Source organism: Scleropages formosus, chromosome 2 (assembly GCF_900964775.1).
Source record: "Scleropages formosus chromosome 2, fSclFor1.1, whole genome shotgun sequence".
In the NCBI taxonomy this organism is placed as follows: Eukaryota; Metazoa; Chordata; class Actinopteri; order Osteoglossiformes; family Osteoglossidae; genus Scleropages; species Scleropages formosus.
Genome location: NC_041807.1, coordinates 42,159,944 through 42,180,087, shown reverse-complemented (window position 1 = coordinate 42,180,087; position 20,144 = coordinate 42,159,944). Strand labels below are relative to the sequence as shown.

At 42.3% G+C, this 20,144-nt stretch overlaps 1 protein-coding gene and 1 pseudogene across 1 annotated transcript; both read right to left on the bottom strand.

Annotated features, from left to right (window-relative positions):
* Positions 1 to 3,170: 3,170 nt before the first annotated feature.
* LOC108923284 (NACHT, LRR and PYD domains-containing protein 3-like) lies at positions 3,171 to 18,325 on the bottom strand. The gene is made up of 12 exons (XM_029246199.1): positions 18,247 to 18,325; positions 17,380 to 17,453; positions 16,105 to 16,218; positions 11,676 to 11,789; positions 9,887 to 9,969; positions 7,602 to 9,330; positions 5,762 to 5,935; positions 5,486 to 5,662; positions 5,204 to 5,377; positions 4,894 to 5,070; positions 4,721 to 4,767; positions 3,171 to 4,039 (listed from the first exon to the last, which is right to left on the bottom strand). The coding sequence occupies exons 1-12, from the start codon at positions 18,268 to 18,270 to the stop codon at positions 3,504 to 3,506; spliced, it is 3,423 nt and encodes a 1,140-aa protein (XP_029102032.1). The 5' UTR covers positions 18,271 to 18,325; the 3' UTR covers positions 3,171 to 3,503.
* Positions 15,491 to 15,609, bottom strand: LOC114909947 (uncharacterized; annotated as a pseudogene).
* Positions 18,326 to 20,144: the final 1,819 nt, after the last annotated feature.

The window sequence follows — 20,144 nt, the reverse complement described above, 5'->3', positions numbered from 1 at the left end:
TTAAAACGCTCGCAAGACAAGAACGTTAATTTAGAACCTAGCCAGGGGACATTGACAAAATAAAAAATTAAAACACAAGAAATTACAAAACACCTCAATAACCAGACATTATCAACACCTCAAACATATTACAGAAATATACAGTCTTAATGGCCTTCTTATTATTAAAGTCCTTGATAGTGTTTACACACACACTTTCAGAACCACTCGTCCCATAGAGGGTCACGGGGAACCGGAGCCTACCCGGCAACACAGGGCATAAGGCCGGAGGGGGAGGGGACACACCCAGGACGGAACGCCAGTCTATCGCAAGGCACCCCAAGCGGGACTCGAACCCCAGACCCACCAAAGAGCAGGACTGTGGTCCAACCCACTGCGCCACCACGCCACCCCATGTGTCTACATACTGCTTAAATCCTTTAAGAACAACAGAAAATGAAGGTTTTTATTATCAAATTTGGACCTGTGTATATGATATTTGGCTAAAATTATCAATAAATTCATGATATTTGCCTGTTTCTCTGTACATCTATCAAAATGAAGGAATCAAAACAGTACATATTCATAGTATGAAGCAAAATCCTTACACAGCTGATCAATAATAAATTAAATACATCTCTCCACAGCTTTTCGGTACAAAGGCAGCGCCGGAAGAGGTGAGGCTCAGTCTCTGGGTGCAGGTTACAAAAGAACAAAAAGAAAAGATTTACAACGATCCCATCCTTGAGTCTTCCAAGAAAATGCTTGACAGGGTAGAATTTGTGTATGATCTTGAATGTGATTTCCTTAACCTTGTTAGTTAAGAAGTGTTTGTGAGTCAGCAGCCAAATTATCTCCCATGGGACCTCGTCAACAAATGTGTTCCAATAAGCGGTGACATAAGGAAAGGTGGCAACTTCATTCTGAAACAAAGACCCAACCGCTCTGTTATTATTTCTGGGAGACCGGGAGAAACAGATCCTTCTACACGGAGTATCAACTGGAATCGCTATAGAAACAACAGCAGGGTAAGTGTCACGCCCCCGACAATGAGCGGAGCAGCAACACCTGCCAAGGTGGACAGTCAAGGGGACGCAGGATAAAAGGAGGTCCGCATCCACACACCGATGCGGATTCTTGCAATCGCCTTGCGCCTTGCAGTCTCAGCGGTCCTGGCGCCTCTTCCTGACCTTAGCCTGTTCTCCTCGACCACGATTTGGGTTTCCCGGTTTGTGACGTTCGTACCACGAAGACCCTCGCCTGTCCCCGACCTTGGTTTCGCCTTGTCCCTGAAACCTCATTACTTGAACAAAACTCACCTGCCGTTGGGTCCTATACTCACCTGTCTCCAGTATCTGTCCCATGACGGTGAGAGACTGTCCAAGTAGAGCCACAGAACCATTAGGAAGAGCCTTCATCACCAGACCAAACTCTTCCTTTGCGACATGAAACCCAAAACATGACACAAATTCAGTGTAACTCATAAGAACTCCTCGTGAGGTCAGCATGCAAATGTCATTCCAAATGTTTTCCCATTTGGAAACATCGTGATAAGACTGGACTCTTAAGGAAAGACAGCAATGATGGAAAAATTGGAGGAAAAAGAAGAGGATGGGCAGAGTGAGCCACAGTGACACTGTGGTCCAGACCCAGGACACACCGGAGAGATGGTCTGTCCTGCTTGACCTGTTGGTGCTGCAGCGCTCACCTGGATTTGAAAATGGACGGGACGATTTTGGATGGATTTTCTTAGCCGTCTGAAATCCTGTTATTATTTTTTAAATTAATTTATTATTACAAACACAAAGTTCTTTGGTGCAAAACTTGGAGAGACAGTCAGCTGCACAAGTGCTCCGCTCACAAGCGACAGGTGTAGTTATTTTTTTAAGGTCTTATAGTTACACAAGGAAATGTGCACTTTTATAATGTTATTGATACATGGAGTGAAATAACTCAAAATAAACTGTTATGTTAGGAAACGTTATTGTTTTAAACAAATGCACACAGTAAAAAGATGCAATAGAAAAAACCAGTTTACATTTGTAGAAAAAGCACACACACACATTTTCTGAACCGCTTGTCCTATACGGGGTCGCGGAGAACCGGAGCCTAACCCGGCAACACAGGGCGTAAGGCTGGAGGGGACACACCCAGGGACAGGATGCCAGTCCATCAGAAGGCACCTCAAGCAGGACTTGAACCGCAGACCCACCAGGGAAGAGGCACAGGGAAAACCCACTGCACCACTGCACCACCCACAAATAAACACATGTACATGTGAATGTGCGCCTCTCCAAGCTCACACAGGGACAGCGAGGAGTGACTCTCCCAAAGCCCGAACGCAGGACAGAGGGGCTCAGTGAATGTGGAGGTGAACCTGTACAGGAGGATCTGTTCACCATTGTCTTTGCATTCGTGGCTTCCAGCACGCTGCTCCACAATGAGGATGGATGATGGTGTGAGAAGTGGACAGCCTCTCAGAGTGTGTTTGCTAAACTGCCCTGGTTCCAGTTTTCTGTCTGTACTTAGCAACTTTACAGAGATTTTTAGTCTCATTCCCGTAGGTTTCCTCCCTACCCAGCAAGGTTCCCAAGTTCTACTGTAAAATGTGGCTTGTCATTGTGTGCAAAACCCTTCTCTTTGTGGGAATAAAACCACATGCAGTAAATAGTGTCTTGTTGAGAACAGTTTTCACTAGATACAAAAGAGGAGGGCCTGTAATTAAATGTGCGGACATGACATCTCAATGTTCATCCTAATAACTAACGGGAATGGAAAATAGAATAAGGCAGACAGGAACAACAACATTATTTCTAACACTTTTATTTTATTTTTTTTTACAAGAACATTTTTCTGAATTAATAGAGCCCAAATTTTAGACATGTAGTGATAATAAGTTGTGTAAAGGCAAACTTTATGTCTTGATTATAATACACATTACATAAAGAAACCTATAATTATATTAATGTCCCAAGTAATCATTTTAATTTTAAACTCATTTTAGAACAATTTTACTGCAGAAAACAATCTGTCAGACAATTAGAATACGCAACCTAATGAGAGGGAGAGCACAAATCAAAAATGCAAACCCAAACCAAGTACTAACTCTATACGTATAATAAAAGCTTTCAATTACAAAACCAGTTTAAAACATAACAATCAATCTTTTTACAAATAAGATTTTTGTCCACAGCAACTTATAATATTCAGCTATTCATAATTTGCCCATTTACACAGCTGGATAATTTTTTACTGTGTCAGTTTAAGCTCAGTGCTTTTAAGAAAGGGTTAGTTATCACCTGCAAGTGCTGCTGCATAGAATTCAGGGTGAACACATGTATGTCCCACAGATCATAATTGCTGACCAAGCTCTACAAAGATCAGTGACAATGAAAATAACTTTAAACAAGAAAATCACAAACTCTTAGAATACACCAACATTCATTCATCAATGTGTTTTATTGGTTCACCTAATTAGAGACACTGTGGTTTGTGACTACGTGTGTGTGTGTGTGTGTGTGTTCTCACTCCACATCACACAGGGACACTGAGGACCCACTGTAATAGACTCTAAACACAGGATAGAGGGGCTCAGTGAACGTGGAGGTGAACCTGTACAGGAGGGTCAGTCCACCAGAGGAGACGCTGTAGAAGGACAGAGTGCCGGACACACAGTCCACACACACTCCTACTCTGGGGGAGGGGGGAAGTACAGGTATATCAGTATGTTTATTATTGTGCCAGACAGAGTAGCTCCCACCATAGCAGATCAGAGCCCAGGAGTTGTTGTTTTTTCCCAGCCGACAGTCTTCTCTGTCTCCTTTCCTGCTGATTCCTTTATAAGTCACTCCTATTTCAGCAGCGCTTCCAGTCCACTCGACCTCCCAGTAACAGCGACCAGACATACTCTCTACACACAGAACATGAGACCAGTAGTGAAATCGGTCTGGATGATCTGGATATGTCTGCTTTTTTTCACTCCATGTCACCTTCCTGTTGCCCTCAGACAGATACAGGTCTCCATTTGCTGTGTTGGGGTCCAGCGTGAGCTGGCACCAATCTACAGGCAGAAATTAGGCAGACATCAGGTAGACATCACTGACCTCCTACTCTTCAGCTGCCACCTGCTCTCTGTCATAAGTGTCCGTATCTAAAGCACAGTGTCTGTTGTTGAAGCACTTGGTTTACTCAGAGTTGTACGGCACTTCAGAGAAAACCATTGGTTAAGTGAACTTCTTCTTCAGTAGGAGGTCAGTGTTTACTGAAGACCACTTGAGAGGCAATGAGTCTATTTGGCGAAGTCTGAACCAGCTTTGCACATCTTAACACTGCAGCTTTTGCCTGCTCCTCTTTGTAAAACTGCTGAAGCTCTGTGAAGCTGAATGGGATCTGAGTGAACTGCAGAGTTTTATTATATAATAATAAAATAAATTATATAGTTATTTAATTATAATAAGACTTCCAACCCTTCTTGCATAGACACAACCTCACAGAATGATGCTGCCACCACCATGCTTCACAGTAGGGATAGTGTGTTTTTCGTGATGTGCAGTGTTTGCCTTACACCAAACATAAAAAATGGCAGACCAAAACTTTAACTTCGGAGTCATTAGACCGTATAATGTTCTTCCACTTTGTTTCAGAGTGGTCAGCTTGGGTTGAATTAGACTCAACTGAACTACCCTACTCTAAATCTGTCAATGGCACAGAGAGTGTACACTTGTTCACTACAAACACTTACATTTGAGGAGCCCTGGTCTTATCCTGCGCTGTCCACCATTGTTCACACTGTAAGAGAAGCAGAAGAACACAGAGTAACTGAAAGACACATACGGGCTGTCTATGAACATATGTATAAGAGCTAGTAGTAATCACACACACACACACACACACACACACATACAGAGTACTTACTGCAGTGTCTCCAGTTTACAGTGTGGATCTTGCAATAGATGAGAAAGCTGCTTCACTCCTGAGTCTCCTGGGTGATTGTAGCTCAGATCCAGCTCGCTCAGTTGTGAACAGGGGTTCGAACACAGAGCTGAAGCCAGAGAAGCACAGCCTTCTTCTGTGACACAACAGCCAGAAAGTCTGTGGAGAGACACACACTAAACACTGTATTATCACTGATACACAAAGCACTGATCATTTACAGTGTGTATTCCCCAGCAGTACTGACCTCAGTGTGCCCAGTTTACAGTGTGTATTCCCCAGCAGCACTGACCTTAATATCTCCAGTTTACAGTGTTGGTTCCCCAGTCCAGCAGAGAGTAGCTTCACTCCTGAATCCTGCAGGTCATTGTCATTCAAGTCCAGCTCTTTCAGGTATGAAGAGTTTGATGTAAGAACTGAGGCCAGAGCTTCACAGCATCTCTCTGTGAGTCCACACATCTTCAGTCTTAATGAATAAACATTGAAATATAAAATAAACAATTTGTCATTCTTTCTTCATCATAAACAAAAAAATCCTGAGAATGAGCAATATAGTTTGCCCCCCTTTATCCACCTCAATGTCTCCAGTTTACAGTGTGGATCTTGCAGTAGATGAGAAAGCTGCTTCACTCCTGAGTCTCCTGGGTGATTGTAGCTCAGATCCAGTTCTCTCAGTTGTGAACATGGGTTCGAACACAGAGCTGAAGCCAGAGAAGCACAGCCTTCCTCTGTGACACAACAGCCAGAAAGTCTGTAGAGAAATACAGACATACACACCCTCAATTTGTGTATTGCCATTGATACACAAGTTACTGATCATTTATAGTATGTATTCCCCAGCAGTACTGACCTTAGTATCTCCAGTTTACAGTGTTGGTTCCCCAGTCCAGCAGAGAGTATCTTCACTCCTGAATCCTGAAGGTCATTGTCACTCAGGTCTAACTCTTTCAGGTGTGAGGTTTCTGAGTTCAAAGCCAAGACCAAAGCTTCACAACATCTCTCAGTTAAATTACATTTCTTCATTCTGGAAACAAAAACATTAAAGGATACATATTCAAATTCAATATTCTAACAAATATTGTGAACGATATTAAACAGCCACACCTGCAGCACTCTCCACCAATTACTCCTTCTCCCATACCCCTCATTCAGGTTGAGACACAAACCTGCTCATCTCCCTTCAGTGGGAATATTGAGTTTTCTCTCTCTGTTAACCATCCTCGTGAGTCTGCATCCAGAAATATCTGTCTCTCTTCCTGCCCTGGCCGCACTCACTGACAACACTCCACTGATCCTCCTGGGTGACTTCAAATTGCATGTCAAAGACATTCATATAACCAACCTTTTGCTGTACTTACAGTCTTTTGACTGCTCAGTCTCCCAGTCCTGTAGGAATTGTGGCCATCCAGCCCTCTCTGTCACTCTGTTTCATGTATTTAATAATTTCTTTATCTCCTACCAGCCTTGCATCACCACTACTAACCACTCTCATGCTTCTGCTTCCTCGATCGTGTCCTGAAACTTACAATTTCCCCTGCCTGCTTTCCTTTGCAACACCAACCTCTCTCCAATCCACTGCACAATTCTCACATTCTTCCATAGACGAATACACCAGTGCCATCTTCATTTTTCCTCTTTTTGACTCTTTCTGTCTTCTAACTTCTAGACCAGCTCATTCCATCTCCATCTTTTGGTTATTAGACACACTCAATGCCAATAGAATCAAACACCATTGTACTGAATGGAAATGAAAGAAATCTAAAAGTCTTGCAGACACAGCAGTTCATAATAAGCTCCTTTCATGCTCTCACTCTGTTTCTTCAGCAAAAACTTGTTTCTGGAATAAACTATAGTCTGCAGTCAACAATGTACAAGTCCTCCATCTCCCAAAGTTCCCGACACCCAACTCTGCCTCATCCATGCTATTTTCACATAACTTATTTTATCTGAGGTTCCTCCACAGGAGTGCTGGGCTCACTCTCCATAAGAGGATTAAGAGTTTAGGGATGCAGGAGAGCCTTGAAGCAGAGTCACTGCTTCTCTGGACTGAGAGGACCCAGAAGTTCAGGCAGGTGGTAAAAATGCCCCCTGGGTAGCCAGTGGAGCTATTCTGGGAATTTTCAACTGGGATGAGACCCCAGGACAGACCCAGAACAAGCTGAAGTGATTATATCTCAGGGTTAGCATGGGCGCAGCTTATTATGATTGTGACCTCTGCCAGGACAAGTGAACGGAAACTGGCCTGTCAGCTACATTTGACACTGTGAAAAACTAGAATCTGCTTTTCTCTATGACATCTTGGAGTCAATGAATTGAGTCTTACCTATTACGTAGACCTTCCCAGCTAGACTGAGAGATCTTAGTGGAATGACTGATTTTGCATAACAACTGACAGCCATTGGGGAGATCATACTGGACAAGAGATGTAGGCAGTTGATACAACTGAAAGATGTGAACAGAAAATTCAAGGGTTTTGGAAAAGTAGAAGGGAGACTGGTTTGTAATTCTGGAGGAGGTTCCAGAGGGCTCTTTAACAGAAGTGAGATGTGGCTAATTATAATGGAAGAGATGAAGTGACCTTAGTATAGACTGGAATTAAATATTGTATAAATAAAATGAGCTGTGGAGTCTATTGTGGAGATGTACAGTAAATATTGTCAGGCCATTATCACATGTGTTATAGGACTTACAGAGCAGCTCTGGAGACCTGGATCACTGGCAACATCCTCTGAAGACCTTTATCACGTAAGGTGCATTTCCTCAGGTCCAATACACTCAGTTCCTCTTCTGACATTAATAACACAAAGGCAAGAGCTGACCACTCTGATAGTGAGATGTCTTTTCCAGAAAGACAGCCTGTGTTCAGCCAATTTTGAACTTCCTTCACTAAATTATTGTCATTCAGTTCATTCAAACAATGGAAGAGATAAATGATTCTTTCTGGGGGATGATTTCCCTTAATCTTTTCTTTTATGTATTGAACATTTTTTTTAACATTGCAAGATTCTCCTGCCTCTATCAGAAGTTGCTTTAAAACTTTCTGACTGTTTTCCACTGAAAGTCCAAGAAGAAATCGGAGGTAGAGGTCCAAGTGTCCATTCTTGCTCTCTAAGGCCTGATCTACTGTTTTCTTCAGCAGGTTGGGATCAGTACTTGACAGAAATGCATGCAAAGCAGCAAGATACTCCTGCACACTAAGATGTATGAAGCAGTAAACCTTCCCCTGATACAACCCAAACTCCTCTCTGAAGACTTCTGTACACACTCCAGAGTACACTGAAGCTTCACGCACATCAATGTCAAACTCTCTCAGATCTTCCTCATAAAATATGAGATTGCCTTTGTTGATGTTGTTGAAGGCCAGATTCCCCAGTTTCTGAACAAATTCTTTATCTGATTCTAAAGATTTCAGAGGGTCTGTTACTTGTTTTTTCAGATACTTCTCATTCTTTAAACTTGTCTGAAAGATGAGGAAGTGTGTGTACATTTGAGTCAGAGTCTTGGGAATTTCTCCACTTTGGTCCTCAACAAAGAGTCTCTCAAGAACAGTGGCTGAAATCCAACAGAAAACTGGAATGTGACACATAATGTAGAGGCTCCTTGATGACTTCACATGTCTGATGATCCTGTTGGCCAGGTCCTCATCACTGATTCTCTTCCTGAAGTACTCCTCCTTTTGGGGATCTTTGAACCCTCGTATCTCTGTCACCTGGTGGACACAGTCAGGAGGGATTTGATCGGCTGCTGCTGGACGAGAGGTTATCCAGATGAGAGCAGAAGGACACAGATTCCCCTTGATAAGGTTGGTCAACAGCACATCCAGTGATGTTGTCTTTGTTTCATCAAAACAGATCTCATTGTTCTTGAAATCTAGAGGAAGGCGACACTCATCCAGACCATCAAAGATGAACAAGAGATTGGAATTTGAGAGCTGAGTGGGTCCAAACCCTTTCAGTTCTGGGAGAAAGTAGTGAAACAGCTGTATCAGACTAAATTCTTTATTGTTAATCAAATTCAGGTCCCGGAAACGAAGAGGAAATATGAAACAAATGTCTTGGTTTGCTTTTCCTTCTGTCCAATCCAGAATAAATTTCTGCACAGAGACAGTTTTTCCGATGCCTGCAATCCCCTTTGTCAGCACAGTTCTTATATGTGTTGCTTTTCCAGGTAAAGGTGTAAAAATGTCACTGCATTTGATTGTAGTTTCTTGCACAGCTGGTTTCTTGAGTGCTCTCTCAATGTGTCTCACTTCATGTTCATCCCTGATCCCACCAGTACCATCTTCAGTCATGTAGAGCTCTGTGTAAATATCATTCAGAAGGGTTGGGTTTCCTTGCTTAGCTAATCCTTCAAATAGACACTCAAACTTCTTCTTCAGATGGGATTTCAGTTTCTGCTGACAGGTCATCAGGAGTTCATCTGACAAAACAGATGGGAGAAAAATGCTTACCATCTATGAGTGAAGTAACAGTTCTAAATATTTAGAGCTCCAAGTCAGAAACAGGAAAGATTTTCTCCACTGTTTTTGATGTACAGTCTTCACCCACTTTACAAAGGAAACGTATCCCAGAAAAACCCCTCATAACAAGTATGTTCATAACTCCAAGACATAATTAGCATCGTTTTCAATGATAATAATCTCACTGAAAGTGTGCATGCAGCAGGTACTGTAGAGTATACACCATACATAAACTTACTGTATACTGTAAATGTAGTGTACTGAGTCATTTTAAATGGTATGTTTCAGTTAATAACTATTGTTTTGAGATTTATATAACTTTCTTCCTTTGACAAATGAGGGATCCAGCAGCCAGACTCTGTCCACGCTTCAGACTGATAGACATATTTTTCTTGCTATTTAAGAATTTTCAGGTTGTGTTGTATCTGGAATTGCACAGGAGGAGTCCAAGCATCGACATCACATTTCAGTCATTCTGGCCCCCCAGTGCAGCATGGAAGCAGTTTTCTGACTAACCTTGAAGACAAGGCACTGACCCACCACTCTTCATGCAGACCCCACTGGACACAGGTAAGGCAGGTAATTTGTACTGCTGGACACTGTCAAAAGAAATAGGAAAGAAATTATTCTCATGCCCCCAAATTCAGTTTAATGAATTCATTAAGAAGAATTCAGTAAGGAACTCTTCAATGGCAAAATGGTAAAAGCTCCTACGTGTTCTGACTCCCAAAAGTGAGACATTTGTAATAGTTTACAACCCCCCCATTTATACACACACACATTGACTGAAACCGCTTGTCCCAGACAGGGTTGCAGTGAACCAGAGCCTAACCCGGTAGAGCAGGGCATGGAGCTTGGGGGGGAAGGGGACACACCCATGATGGGACGCTAGTTCGTTGCAAGGCACCCCAACCGGGACTTGAACCCCAGACCCACCAGAGAACGGGACCTCGCCAAACCCACTGCACCCCCCCCCCCCCCCCCCCCCCCCCATTTAACTGCTACTTTTTTCCAAAGAAACTCACACTTATTTACCCATTTATATAGCTGGGTAATTTTTAATAGAACAATTCAGGGTAAGTACCTTGATCAAGGATGCTACAGCAGGAGGTGAGATTCAAAGCTGCAACTGTGCCCAAACACAGTAGTTCCAACCACTATAGTACCAGCTACCCCAGTTTATTTCTTAATAGTATTACACTTACTTTCACACACACAGTCTGATGCCACCTGTCCCAAGAGGGGGTGCAGCAAATCAGAGCCTAATCCAGCAACACAGGGTATAAGGCTGGAGGGAGAGGGGACGCCAGTCCGTCACAAAGCACCCAGAGCAGGACTTGAACCCCAGACCCACCACAGAGCATGACCTAGTCAAACCCACTGTGCCACCCCACCCCCTCGTCACTACTACACACACACACACACACACATTTTCAGAACCGCTTGTCCCATACAGGGTCACAGGGAACCAGAGCCTACCCGGTAACACAGGGCGTAAGGCCGGAGGGGGAGGGGACACACCCAGGACGGGACGCCAGTCCGTCGCAAGGCACCCCAAGCGGGACTTGAACCACAGACCCACTGAAGAGCAGGACCCGGTCCAACCCACTGTGCCGCCGCGCCCCCTCGTCACTACTATTTCAGTATAAATATAATTATTTATATACATCTTAAATATAATCTAATAACAAATATACAATCTTATTATAATAACAACAACAAGAAAAATAATAATAATACTAATAATAATATAACGCTGTAAGTCTGTCACATGCACTGATTCAATACCTCTAGCTCTTTTTAGTTACTACATATTGTGTGTCATCGTTCTGGAACACAGGGCAGGAGCCCAGACTCAAATGTGGTGTGTTTATTTCGAGCGAGACAGGAGAATGGTCAAAAGCAGGCGTGGGCCAGGCAAGGTACAAACGTTGTCTGAGAGGGGCGTTACCGAAACCCGAATCCAGAAAACGAGAGCCGTAGGTCGGGGAGCTGAAGGTGACGTAGAGGGGAAACAGGAGTGATGATCAGGGAAGGAAAACGATAGACAGAGCACAGATCGCGAGGTGAGAGCGGGGTCCGAGGAGGTTCTGTGATCTGCCCTCTATCTGGGCGCTACTCTTAAAGCCTGCTGCTGATTGCTGGCAGGTGCAGCGGTGGAGGGCATGGCTGGGGGCGTGATACTGTACACTTAAATGCTCACAGACAAAACATACATTTGATATATGATACCTTCAATGCAAAACAACACAACAGCGAAGACAAAATAAATGTATGAAAATGAACATTTGATCCGAAGACCAACCTTTGATCTGTAGACATTTCTCCTTCACTCAAGTTCACTGGAATACCCATTGATCTGTCACTCTTCATGGACACACAGCTGGGTACCGGTGACACTGATCTGTCCTGCTGAAGACTGTCAAGAGAAATAGGAAAAACATTTCTCATACCCCAAAATTCATATTAAATTTACAGCTTGTAGGTAAGGATTTATTATTTTATAGCTGCTTCTCCTTGGCCCCCTCGGTGCTGCTGATGATGATGGTGTCAGGACCCCCACTGAGCACACAATCTGGGTAACGGTAAAATTTTCACAGAAATTCGGCAGGAATGAGACAGCTGTTAGTGTAGTGGTTAGAGCTACAGCCTTTTGCCCCAAAGGATGCAGGTTTAATTCCCACCTCCAGCTGTAGTACCCTTAAGCAACATACTTATCCTAAAATTGCTCCAGTTAAATTACTCAGCTATGTAAATGGGTAAATAACAGTAAGTATCTTAACACTGTAAGTTGTTTTAGAGAAAAGTATCAGCTAAGTTAATGTTAGTTTCATTTATTAAGGGTCTAGTAACTGAAGAATTTTTTATTAATGATTTTATACAGCAACAATGTAATAGTGAGTGTGGACTGGTTTGTAGAAAAGAAAGACTATACATCAAACATAAAAGTGATACCCTTTATGCTAAAATATCACCAAATCCCATTAAATTGGACACAAATACTTAAATAGCACTAGATGTAAGAACACAACATAAACTTCAGATTGCCATCACTAATTATTCTCTAATACTGCATGGCATATTCTTCTTCTTATTATTATTATAATAATAATAACAATGTCATGTTATTCCCCCGGCGCGGTTGCGTCGGACCCAAGTGCGGGGCACAGGAAGCTTGGTCAAGGGGCGATGCAGTAGACATTGTCATGGAACAGGCAAAGGGTCACCGATGTACAAACAGAATCCAAAGGGGCAAATCCAAGAACCGTAATCCAAGAAACAGGCGAGTGATCAGGCAAACCAGTGAGTCGGAGACGAGGAGCAGGGCGAGGAACGAGGAGCAAGACTAGGAGGGCAAGTGATCAATAAGGCTGAACAAGGTTCCGCATCGGGCTGTGTTCCGCAGCCCCTTTTTTAAGCTTGTGCTTGCTAATTCAATGCAGGTGTTCCCTGTTGCGCAGCCGTGGGGGGCGTGACAAATAGTAATAATAATAATAATAACAGATAAAAAAAAATAATAATATTAATAACAGGTTAATAATAATAATTATGATAATCAAAAATAATAATAATAGGAAAAAGAAGAAGAAGAAGAAGAATACATTTACATTACATGTATTCATTTAGAAGATGCTTTTCTCCAAAGCGACCTACATCTCATAGAAAATACAATTTAATGAGCAGAAAGACAGACAAAGATGCAGATGTCTGATTCCTAAGTACAGTTGACCGTCCTGTAGGTCATAATTGGGGCATTAAACTTAATCTGGGCGGCGACAGGAAGCCCCATGTAATCAACCCAGCCAAGTGCGAGAACTGCTGGACACACTCTGATTTATGACAAGAGGTAAATATTTTTTGGCCGCATTGATAAAGAAAAGGGGGGTGCGATGGCGCAGTGGGTTGGACCACAGTCCTGCTCTCTGGTGGGTCTGGGGTTCGAGTCCCGCTTGGGGTGCCTTGCGATGGACTGGCGTCCCGTCCTGGGTGCGTCCCCTCCCCCTCTGGCCTTACGCCCTGTGTTACCGGGTAAGCTCCGGTTCCCCGCGACCCCGTGTGGGATGAGCGGTTCAGAAAATGTGTGTGTGTGTGTGTGTGTGTGATAAAGAAAAGGAAACGGAACACATTTTACTGGCAGTTTCCTTTGCCTGATGTGTTTGTGTCTTTCTCTTATCCCTGTGTTCAGTGCTCTGTGTCAACGTGTGAGAAGAGCTTCTATAAAAATACAGTGAATTGAACTGGTTTGAAAAACAGGAGATACTCTCAATGTGGGATACCAGCGACGGTCTTTTTTCAGTTTTCAGGTAGGATTATAGATATTAATGTAACATCTTGTACATGTGTTTTGGGAACATTTTATATATCTGCGTTACTGTAAAAAGGAACTGTGGGGCCGGATGGACTCAGTCAAGTCACACACCACTCGTACCGATCAGGGCCGGGTTGGTCTGGAGCCTATCCCAGAATGACTGGGCGCAAGGCTGAAGACGGGTTCATCCTGGACGGGATGCCAGTCCAGCGCAACACATGCAGGTCATGAAGTCAAAACAAAATGTTAATTTTTTGAGTTTTTTATGTAATTGTTTTACGTTAAGCCATATGATATGTGGACATTAAATACGCACATAACACAACTGTGTACTTTAACGAGTGAAAACGGACTGAACACGAAACTGACGCTTGACACCGACGCTCATTTACATGTATTAATTTATCAGACGCTTTTCTCCAAGGTGACAAGCATCTTGTAGAAAATACAATGTGTTCATTACATTTACAGGAAGAGACACTTAGATGCAGATGTGTGATTCTAAAGTACAGTTTGTTTCTTTCACCACACGCACCAATTTTCATCACGAGTAGCTGCACAAAACTTTCAGAATATCAATGATTCCTACTACATTCCTAATTTTTTTTTTTGACTATAACACATTTATGTTACATTACAGGAGTATCTGTGTGAAGGTTTATCTGGGGATTATCTCAAACTTATAGTGCATGAACATTTACACCTTACATGAACTTAAGAGATCATGGACAAAGTGAGTCTGGAAGAGGTGAGTTTTCAGACCCTTTTTAAATGTGGACAGGGATTCAGCAGTTCTGAGTGAGAGGGGAGGTCGTTCCACCACAGCAGAGTCGGAACCGAGAACCTCCGTGCTTTACTTTTCGTGCGCAGGACCACCAAGCAGGCAGAAGTTGATGAGCAAAGGGATCTGGTTGGGGTGTAGTGGTTGATCAAATCTTGTAAACAGCTGAGAGCAGTTCTATTGATGCATTTATAGACAATAACCAGGGTGTTAAGTTTGATCTTGGCAGCTATAGGAAGCCAATGCAGAGAAATGAGTAGAGGAGATACATGGAAACACTTTGGCAAGTCAGACACAACTTGGACAGCAAAGTTCTGTATCAGCTGTAGAGGTTTGATGGCAAGTAGCAGGAAGGCCAGACAGGAGAGAGCTGCAGTATCCAGACGGGATGTCAACATGGTCTGGACAAGTAGTTGGACAGAGTCAGTTGTGAGGTACTGGGGCATGCTGGTCTGGAAATTACTCTGGACAGAGAGAGTCAAGAGAGGAAGTTAGGACAGAGAGGAAAATGTTAGTGGCATCGTCTGTTGATAGATCTGAGAATTGTGAAGCAGAACGGAGAGTGGACAATGTGGCAGAGGCAAAGCAGGAAGGCGAGAGAGATTTTAAGTTACCGTGCAAGGTGAAAATGGTTGCAGAAAAAATAGAGGGAATAGTGGTGAAGCAGGGTTGGAGTGGAGTGACAGAGAGGACAGGACAGCCACAGTTACAGGAAAATACAAGGTCAAGGCGACTGCCAGCTTTGTGAGTAGCAGGGGACTGGGACAGGGTGAGATCATGGTAAAAGGACTATAGGAGCCACAGAAGGCCACTTGTATGAATGTCATCGACACGCAGGTTGAAGTCACCCAGGAGAATCAGTGGAGTGCTGTCCCCTGGGAGAAAGCTCAACAAGATGCCAAGGTCATCCAGGAAGTGGCCAGGAGGGCCAGGGGGGCAGTACAGGACAAACACAACAAAAGTGATTGGGGAAGTGATAGATACAACATGCCATTCAAAGGAGGACACATTACGCAGGTGGAGAAGGAAAAGCTTACAGCACCTGGGATTCCTAGGAGATCTCCCACACAAGTACTAGCCAGGCCCAATGCTGCTTAGTTTCTGAGATCTGACAAGATCAGGGGCTTTCAGGGTGATGTGGCCATAACAATAATAATAATAATAATGGGAATGAATGAGAATGAGTTTTACTGGCCAAGTGTGCTGACACCCACAAGGAATTCACTGTGGTTCTTGATGCTTCCAGTATTTACAGACAAACAGCTGACACAGAAATATAACTATAGTATTTATACTTATATCTATAGCTATAAAATAATAAACATATTTACAGAGTATATAAACACGAGAGTATAAATAGTAGTCTAAATATAAAAAAGGTAAATAAATAATAAGAAGTAAATTACAAAAGTGATGGGATATTGTTGCACTAACAGGAGACCTATAGGGGAGTGTTGCTTGTTCATGAAAGTAATAATAATAATAATAATAATAATAATAATAATAATACTTGCATTCATTGAGCTATTTTGTGGTTCTACATATTGTACACTTGAATGCTCATAAACAAAACGTAAATCTTATGATACCTTCAATGTTTGAAAGCAGTGAAAACAAAGCAAATGTATGAAAATGAACATTTACTTTTGATCTGTAGACATTTCTCCCGCACTCAAGTTCACTGGAATACCCATTGATCTGTCACTCTTCATGGACACACAGCTGGGTACGGGTGACACTGATCTGTCCTGCTGGACACTGTGGACAGGAATGGCGAAAGTTACTGTCATTGACAACATCAGTGAGAGACCTGCTTAACTACATCTCTTTACTTCAGTCATAACCAAAATAAGAGACAATCCACTCCATGTAATGAGCATGTATGTACTATAATAATGAGCTTTAAGAGGACACTGAGTGCAAAATTGTTCACCCCCCTTTTACAGGAACTACTTTGTTCAGTTACAGTGACAGTATGTGAGGAAGCACAGGGTGTAAGACCTGGTACAGTGTGGTGCACTATGGTACTGTATGAGCCCAACAAGTGAGGGGTTAATATAAAATCAGCAAAGTAAGCTTACTGATTTTCGTTACAATTAATTATACACTAATGCACAGTGGCGTCACAGTGTTCTTCAATCTGCACACTGCTGTTAGAGTCCAAATGTAATATTCTGAATTCTCACACTGAATGCATCACATTTATCTAAAGAACCACTAGAAATATTTACTTAAAAAATACCTTTTATAAAGCTTTGCATGTTTAATAATACATGACACATGACAATGTTTGTAGGTTTAAAAAATAATTCCATCTTCATAAAGTGTTCTGATGAATTCCAAAATAAATCTGCATAACAGTTATGTGCTGCATATCGACAATAGGAAATACACATAAAATTAGCATAGAATTATTAATTTTAAAAACATTTCATAGAAATTTTAATATTTATTTGTATAGCATAATTCCTCCACTGAACCTACATATGGTGCGCAGCCTATTAGGTTCAAGTATGTTTCAGAGTCTTGTTGTGTGTTGAGTGACACGAGGAGTGTGTGACAGTAGCTTGTTGCTGAGCATCTCATTTTAATTGACTTATTCTGTCCTGAAATGCATGTTGTGTGAACATAAACACCTTGGTGACACTCAGGAGAACCTTTACAGGGTCTGTTAGTTGATCTCTGATTCATTCCAAACTGCATAAGTTCATGCTTTTCTGTCGAGTAACTTACCATGGTGTACCAATTTATACAGCAGGGTAATTTTTACTGGAGAAGTTCAAGGTAAGTACTTTTAACTACAGAGCAAGATGAGATTTGAACCTACAACTTAAAGAGAGCAGCTCTACCAGCTACAGTGAAGATGCCAGTGTTCAGCCTGTAGACCAGCAGAAAACACCCCCAGAGCTCCTCTCTTACCTCTCCGGTGTCTGTTTCGGGACAAGAACCTCCTCCTCATCGTCCCTGGAGGAACTCGTTTCTGCGCGTTTCATCTGAGAAGATCAGGATAACCCTGAACATATATTTGCATTTATTCATTTAGCTGATGTTTTTCGCTAAGGCAACTGACAACTATTTACCCTGGATGGGGCCATTCATATCAGTCTCGCTCTCTCTCACACACACACACACACACACACACACACACACACACACACACACACACACACACAAACACACTACCTGCTGTGCCACTGTGCATCCTGACAAAAACATCAAACTCTTGTAAATCATTAATGACTCAATACAACATTTGCACAGCAATGAATTCTATACTACTGGTTTGTGCTCATTTTTTTCTACTTTCCCCCCACTACTGCAGTAGGACAGTTTATCACAGAGTATTTATTTATCTGGGAGTATTTTAGCATATGTATGACACAAAATTTTTTACACAATAAAATTTATTGTACTTACTATTACAGTTTTAATATTGTAAGGGTGCTGAGGGGAGTTGTAACAGGTCTGTGTAAATAGTTGTTATTGGTGTTCATATCTGTACATAGTTGTGTCTTCTTATTGGTTGTTGTTCTGTTTATGCGCAGTGTGTCGCGAGGAGAATTCTGGGGAGTTCCGGGGGTGTCCCCTTAACCGTGGGTTAGGAGGACTGGGAGTGACACAGGGGGATTTTCCAGTATTTGGGTCTACTTGTACTGTTTGAAGTGTCTTTGTTAAGACTACTGCTAAAGACATGTGTTAATTTATTTATTGAATAAAGATTTTAATTATCAGAAATGATGAATAGAGAAATTTATTCCTGTTAAGACAGTGTGCGGAGCCACATACCCTTTGGGTGAGGTGGTAATCCATTTATCCATTTTGATCCGTAAAAAAAAAAAAAGACATATGTCCCAGGAAAGGGGACTGTTTTCTTTTTATGGGTTTTGAATATGTTATGGGAGAGAGACTTTGTTATTGTATTGACAAATGCATTTTATGTAGTAGCTTTTTAGTAAGCCTTGTTGACCAACTCAGGAAATGTATTTTTAAATTTGTTTGCTTGCAGATTTGTTGATAACTGTTTTAATTGTGTATTACATGAATAACGTTATTAAATAAAGTTAAAAGAAGAAATGTGTCCTATAAACAAAGAGAACGTCCCTACCCTGCCTGAGCCGGTTCTAGTACTAGTAGCTCCGTAAAGGTTAGCTCGGAAAATAGTGAGAAAAACATATTATGTAAGTATAACGATTGACCGCTGAATAAATAAACGGTTACTGTGATAACCCGAATGAGCGCAGAACCGCACCAGAGATAATTCCAAAATGTTTGGGGTTTATGAAGGTGCTAATCAATAAGACGGTCCGCTGCCTCTTCCGCAACCGCTGACACGGACACTTTTAAGAAGGAATCTAACAGACCCCCTCGGTCTCCACGCGCACATGCACATGCGCACTCGCCTACCTCTTACGTCACACGCATCCTCTGAATCCCGCCCTCAGATAAAAAACGGAAGACAAATACAGTATGACAACAAACTATTTTCAATTAAATAACAAATACATTATTACATAATACATAATTACAATATTAGTATGTATCAACATCTGAAGTCTCTTTGGATTAAAGGAGGTGATTTGTGTCACCCACGGCCACGCAAAAAAAATATTAAATAATTGCGTACAACAACAACAGTCAGGTGCTGATCGACGAAAACTGTAGTGTACGAATTATGATGATTAAGTTCTAGATCGAGTGGGTTTTTATTGCCATACCCCATAATATAGCTTGCATACAGTGGAGTGTAGTTTCTCCGTGCAAGGCAGAACATCATGGACACTAGCTAGCGGAGGCCGCACAAAGAACGGTATTTTACTGCACGATTCGAAAAAAAAAAACGTAGAAAACTGAAAAGCAACAGTTATTGACAGCGAGAACAGTGTTATTTACCTCTTTCGGGTTCAGTAAAACTTTTCAGGTACAGGGAACAACAAGGAAGGAGCTTCTTCGACCCCTGGACTCTTCGGACTTGTAAACAGCCGAAATTTCTTTCACTTCTACTTTACTTTTGCTTTTGGTTTCTATACAGTAGGCAGTGGTGCAGTGGGTTGGACCAGGTCAGACCAGGTCCTGCTCTCTGGCAGGTCTGGGATTCAAGTCCTGCTTGGGTGCTTTGCAACGGACTGGTGTCCTGTGCTGGGTGTGTCCCCTCCAGCCCTACACCCTGTGTTGTTGGGTTAGGCTCTGGTTTGCCATGACCTCCTCAGGACAAATGGTTTTAACCTGTGTGTGTGTGTGTGTGTCTTAGCTCAGGGTCCAGTTTTTGTTTGTGAGTGTAACATGTCTAAATGAGCATCATCTTGGCTATTTCTTACAGTTGAGTTTAAGCAATAAATAATATTGAACATCTTTGCATGAAAAGAATAACATTGTGAGCAAACAAGGTGAAAAGTTAAGTAAACTCACACTTCCTCTTCTTATTAAGGGCCTTTAACGTTTCAAATCCTGTTTTAACACATGATGTGGCAGCAGTTTCCAAACCCACCATTAAATGAACAGCATTGTCCTTCCCCAACATTTCATCCCCTGTGCTACAGAACGATGGCCATTGCAGTCCTGAGGCAGCAGGGGGTGCAGTGATTGAGGCTGTTTGACCCCCACGCCTACTGCTGTAGCCTTTCGTAAAACACTTCAGTGAAACACTGAATTATTCAAGAAAAATTTGCCCATCTGTGTGAACGGGC

Coding starts and splice junctions, on each gene's coding strand:
- LOC108923284 (XM_029246199.1), bottom strand. CDS start 18,270: ATGGATTACCACCTCACCCAAAGG. Junction 11,790..16,104: donor GAAATGTCTACAGATCAAAA/GTAAATGTTCAT, acceptor TTCTCTTGACAG/TCTTCAGCAGGACAGATCAG. Junction 5,936..7,601: donor CAGGTCTCCAGAGCTGCTCT/GTAAGTCCTATA, acceptor TTTTGTTTCCAG/AATGAAGAAATGTAATTTAA.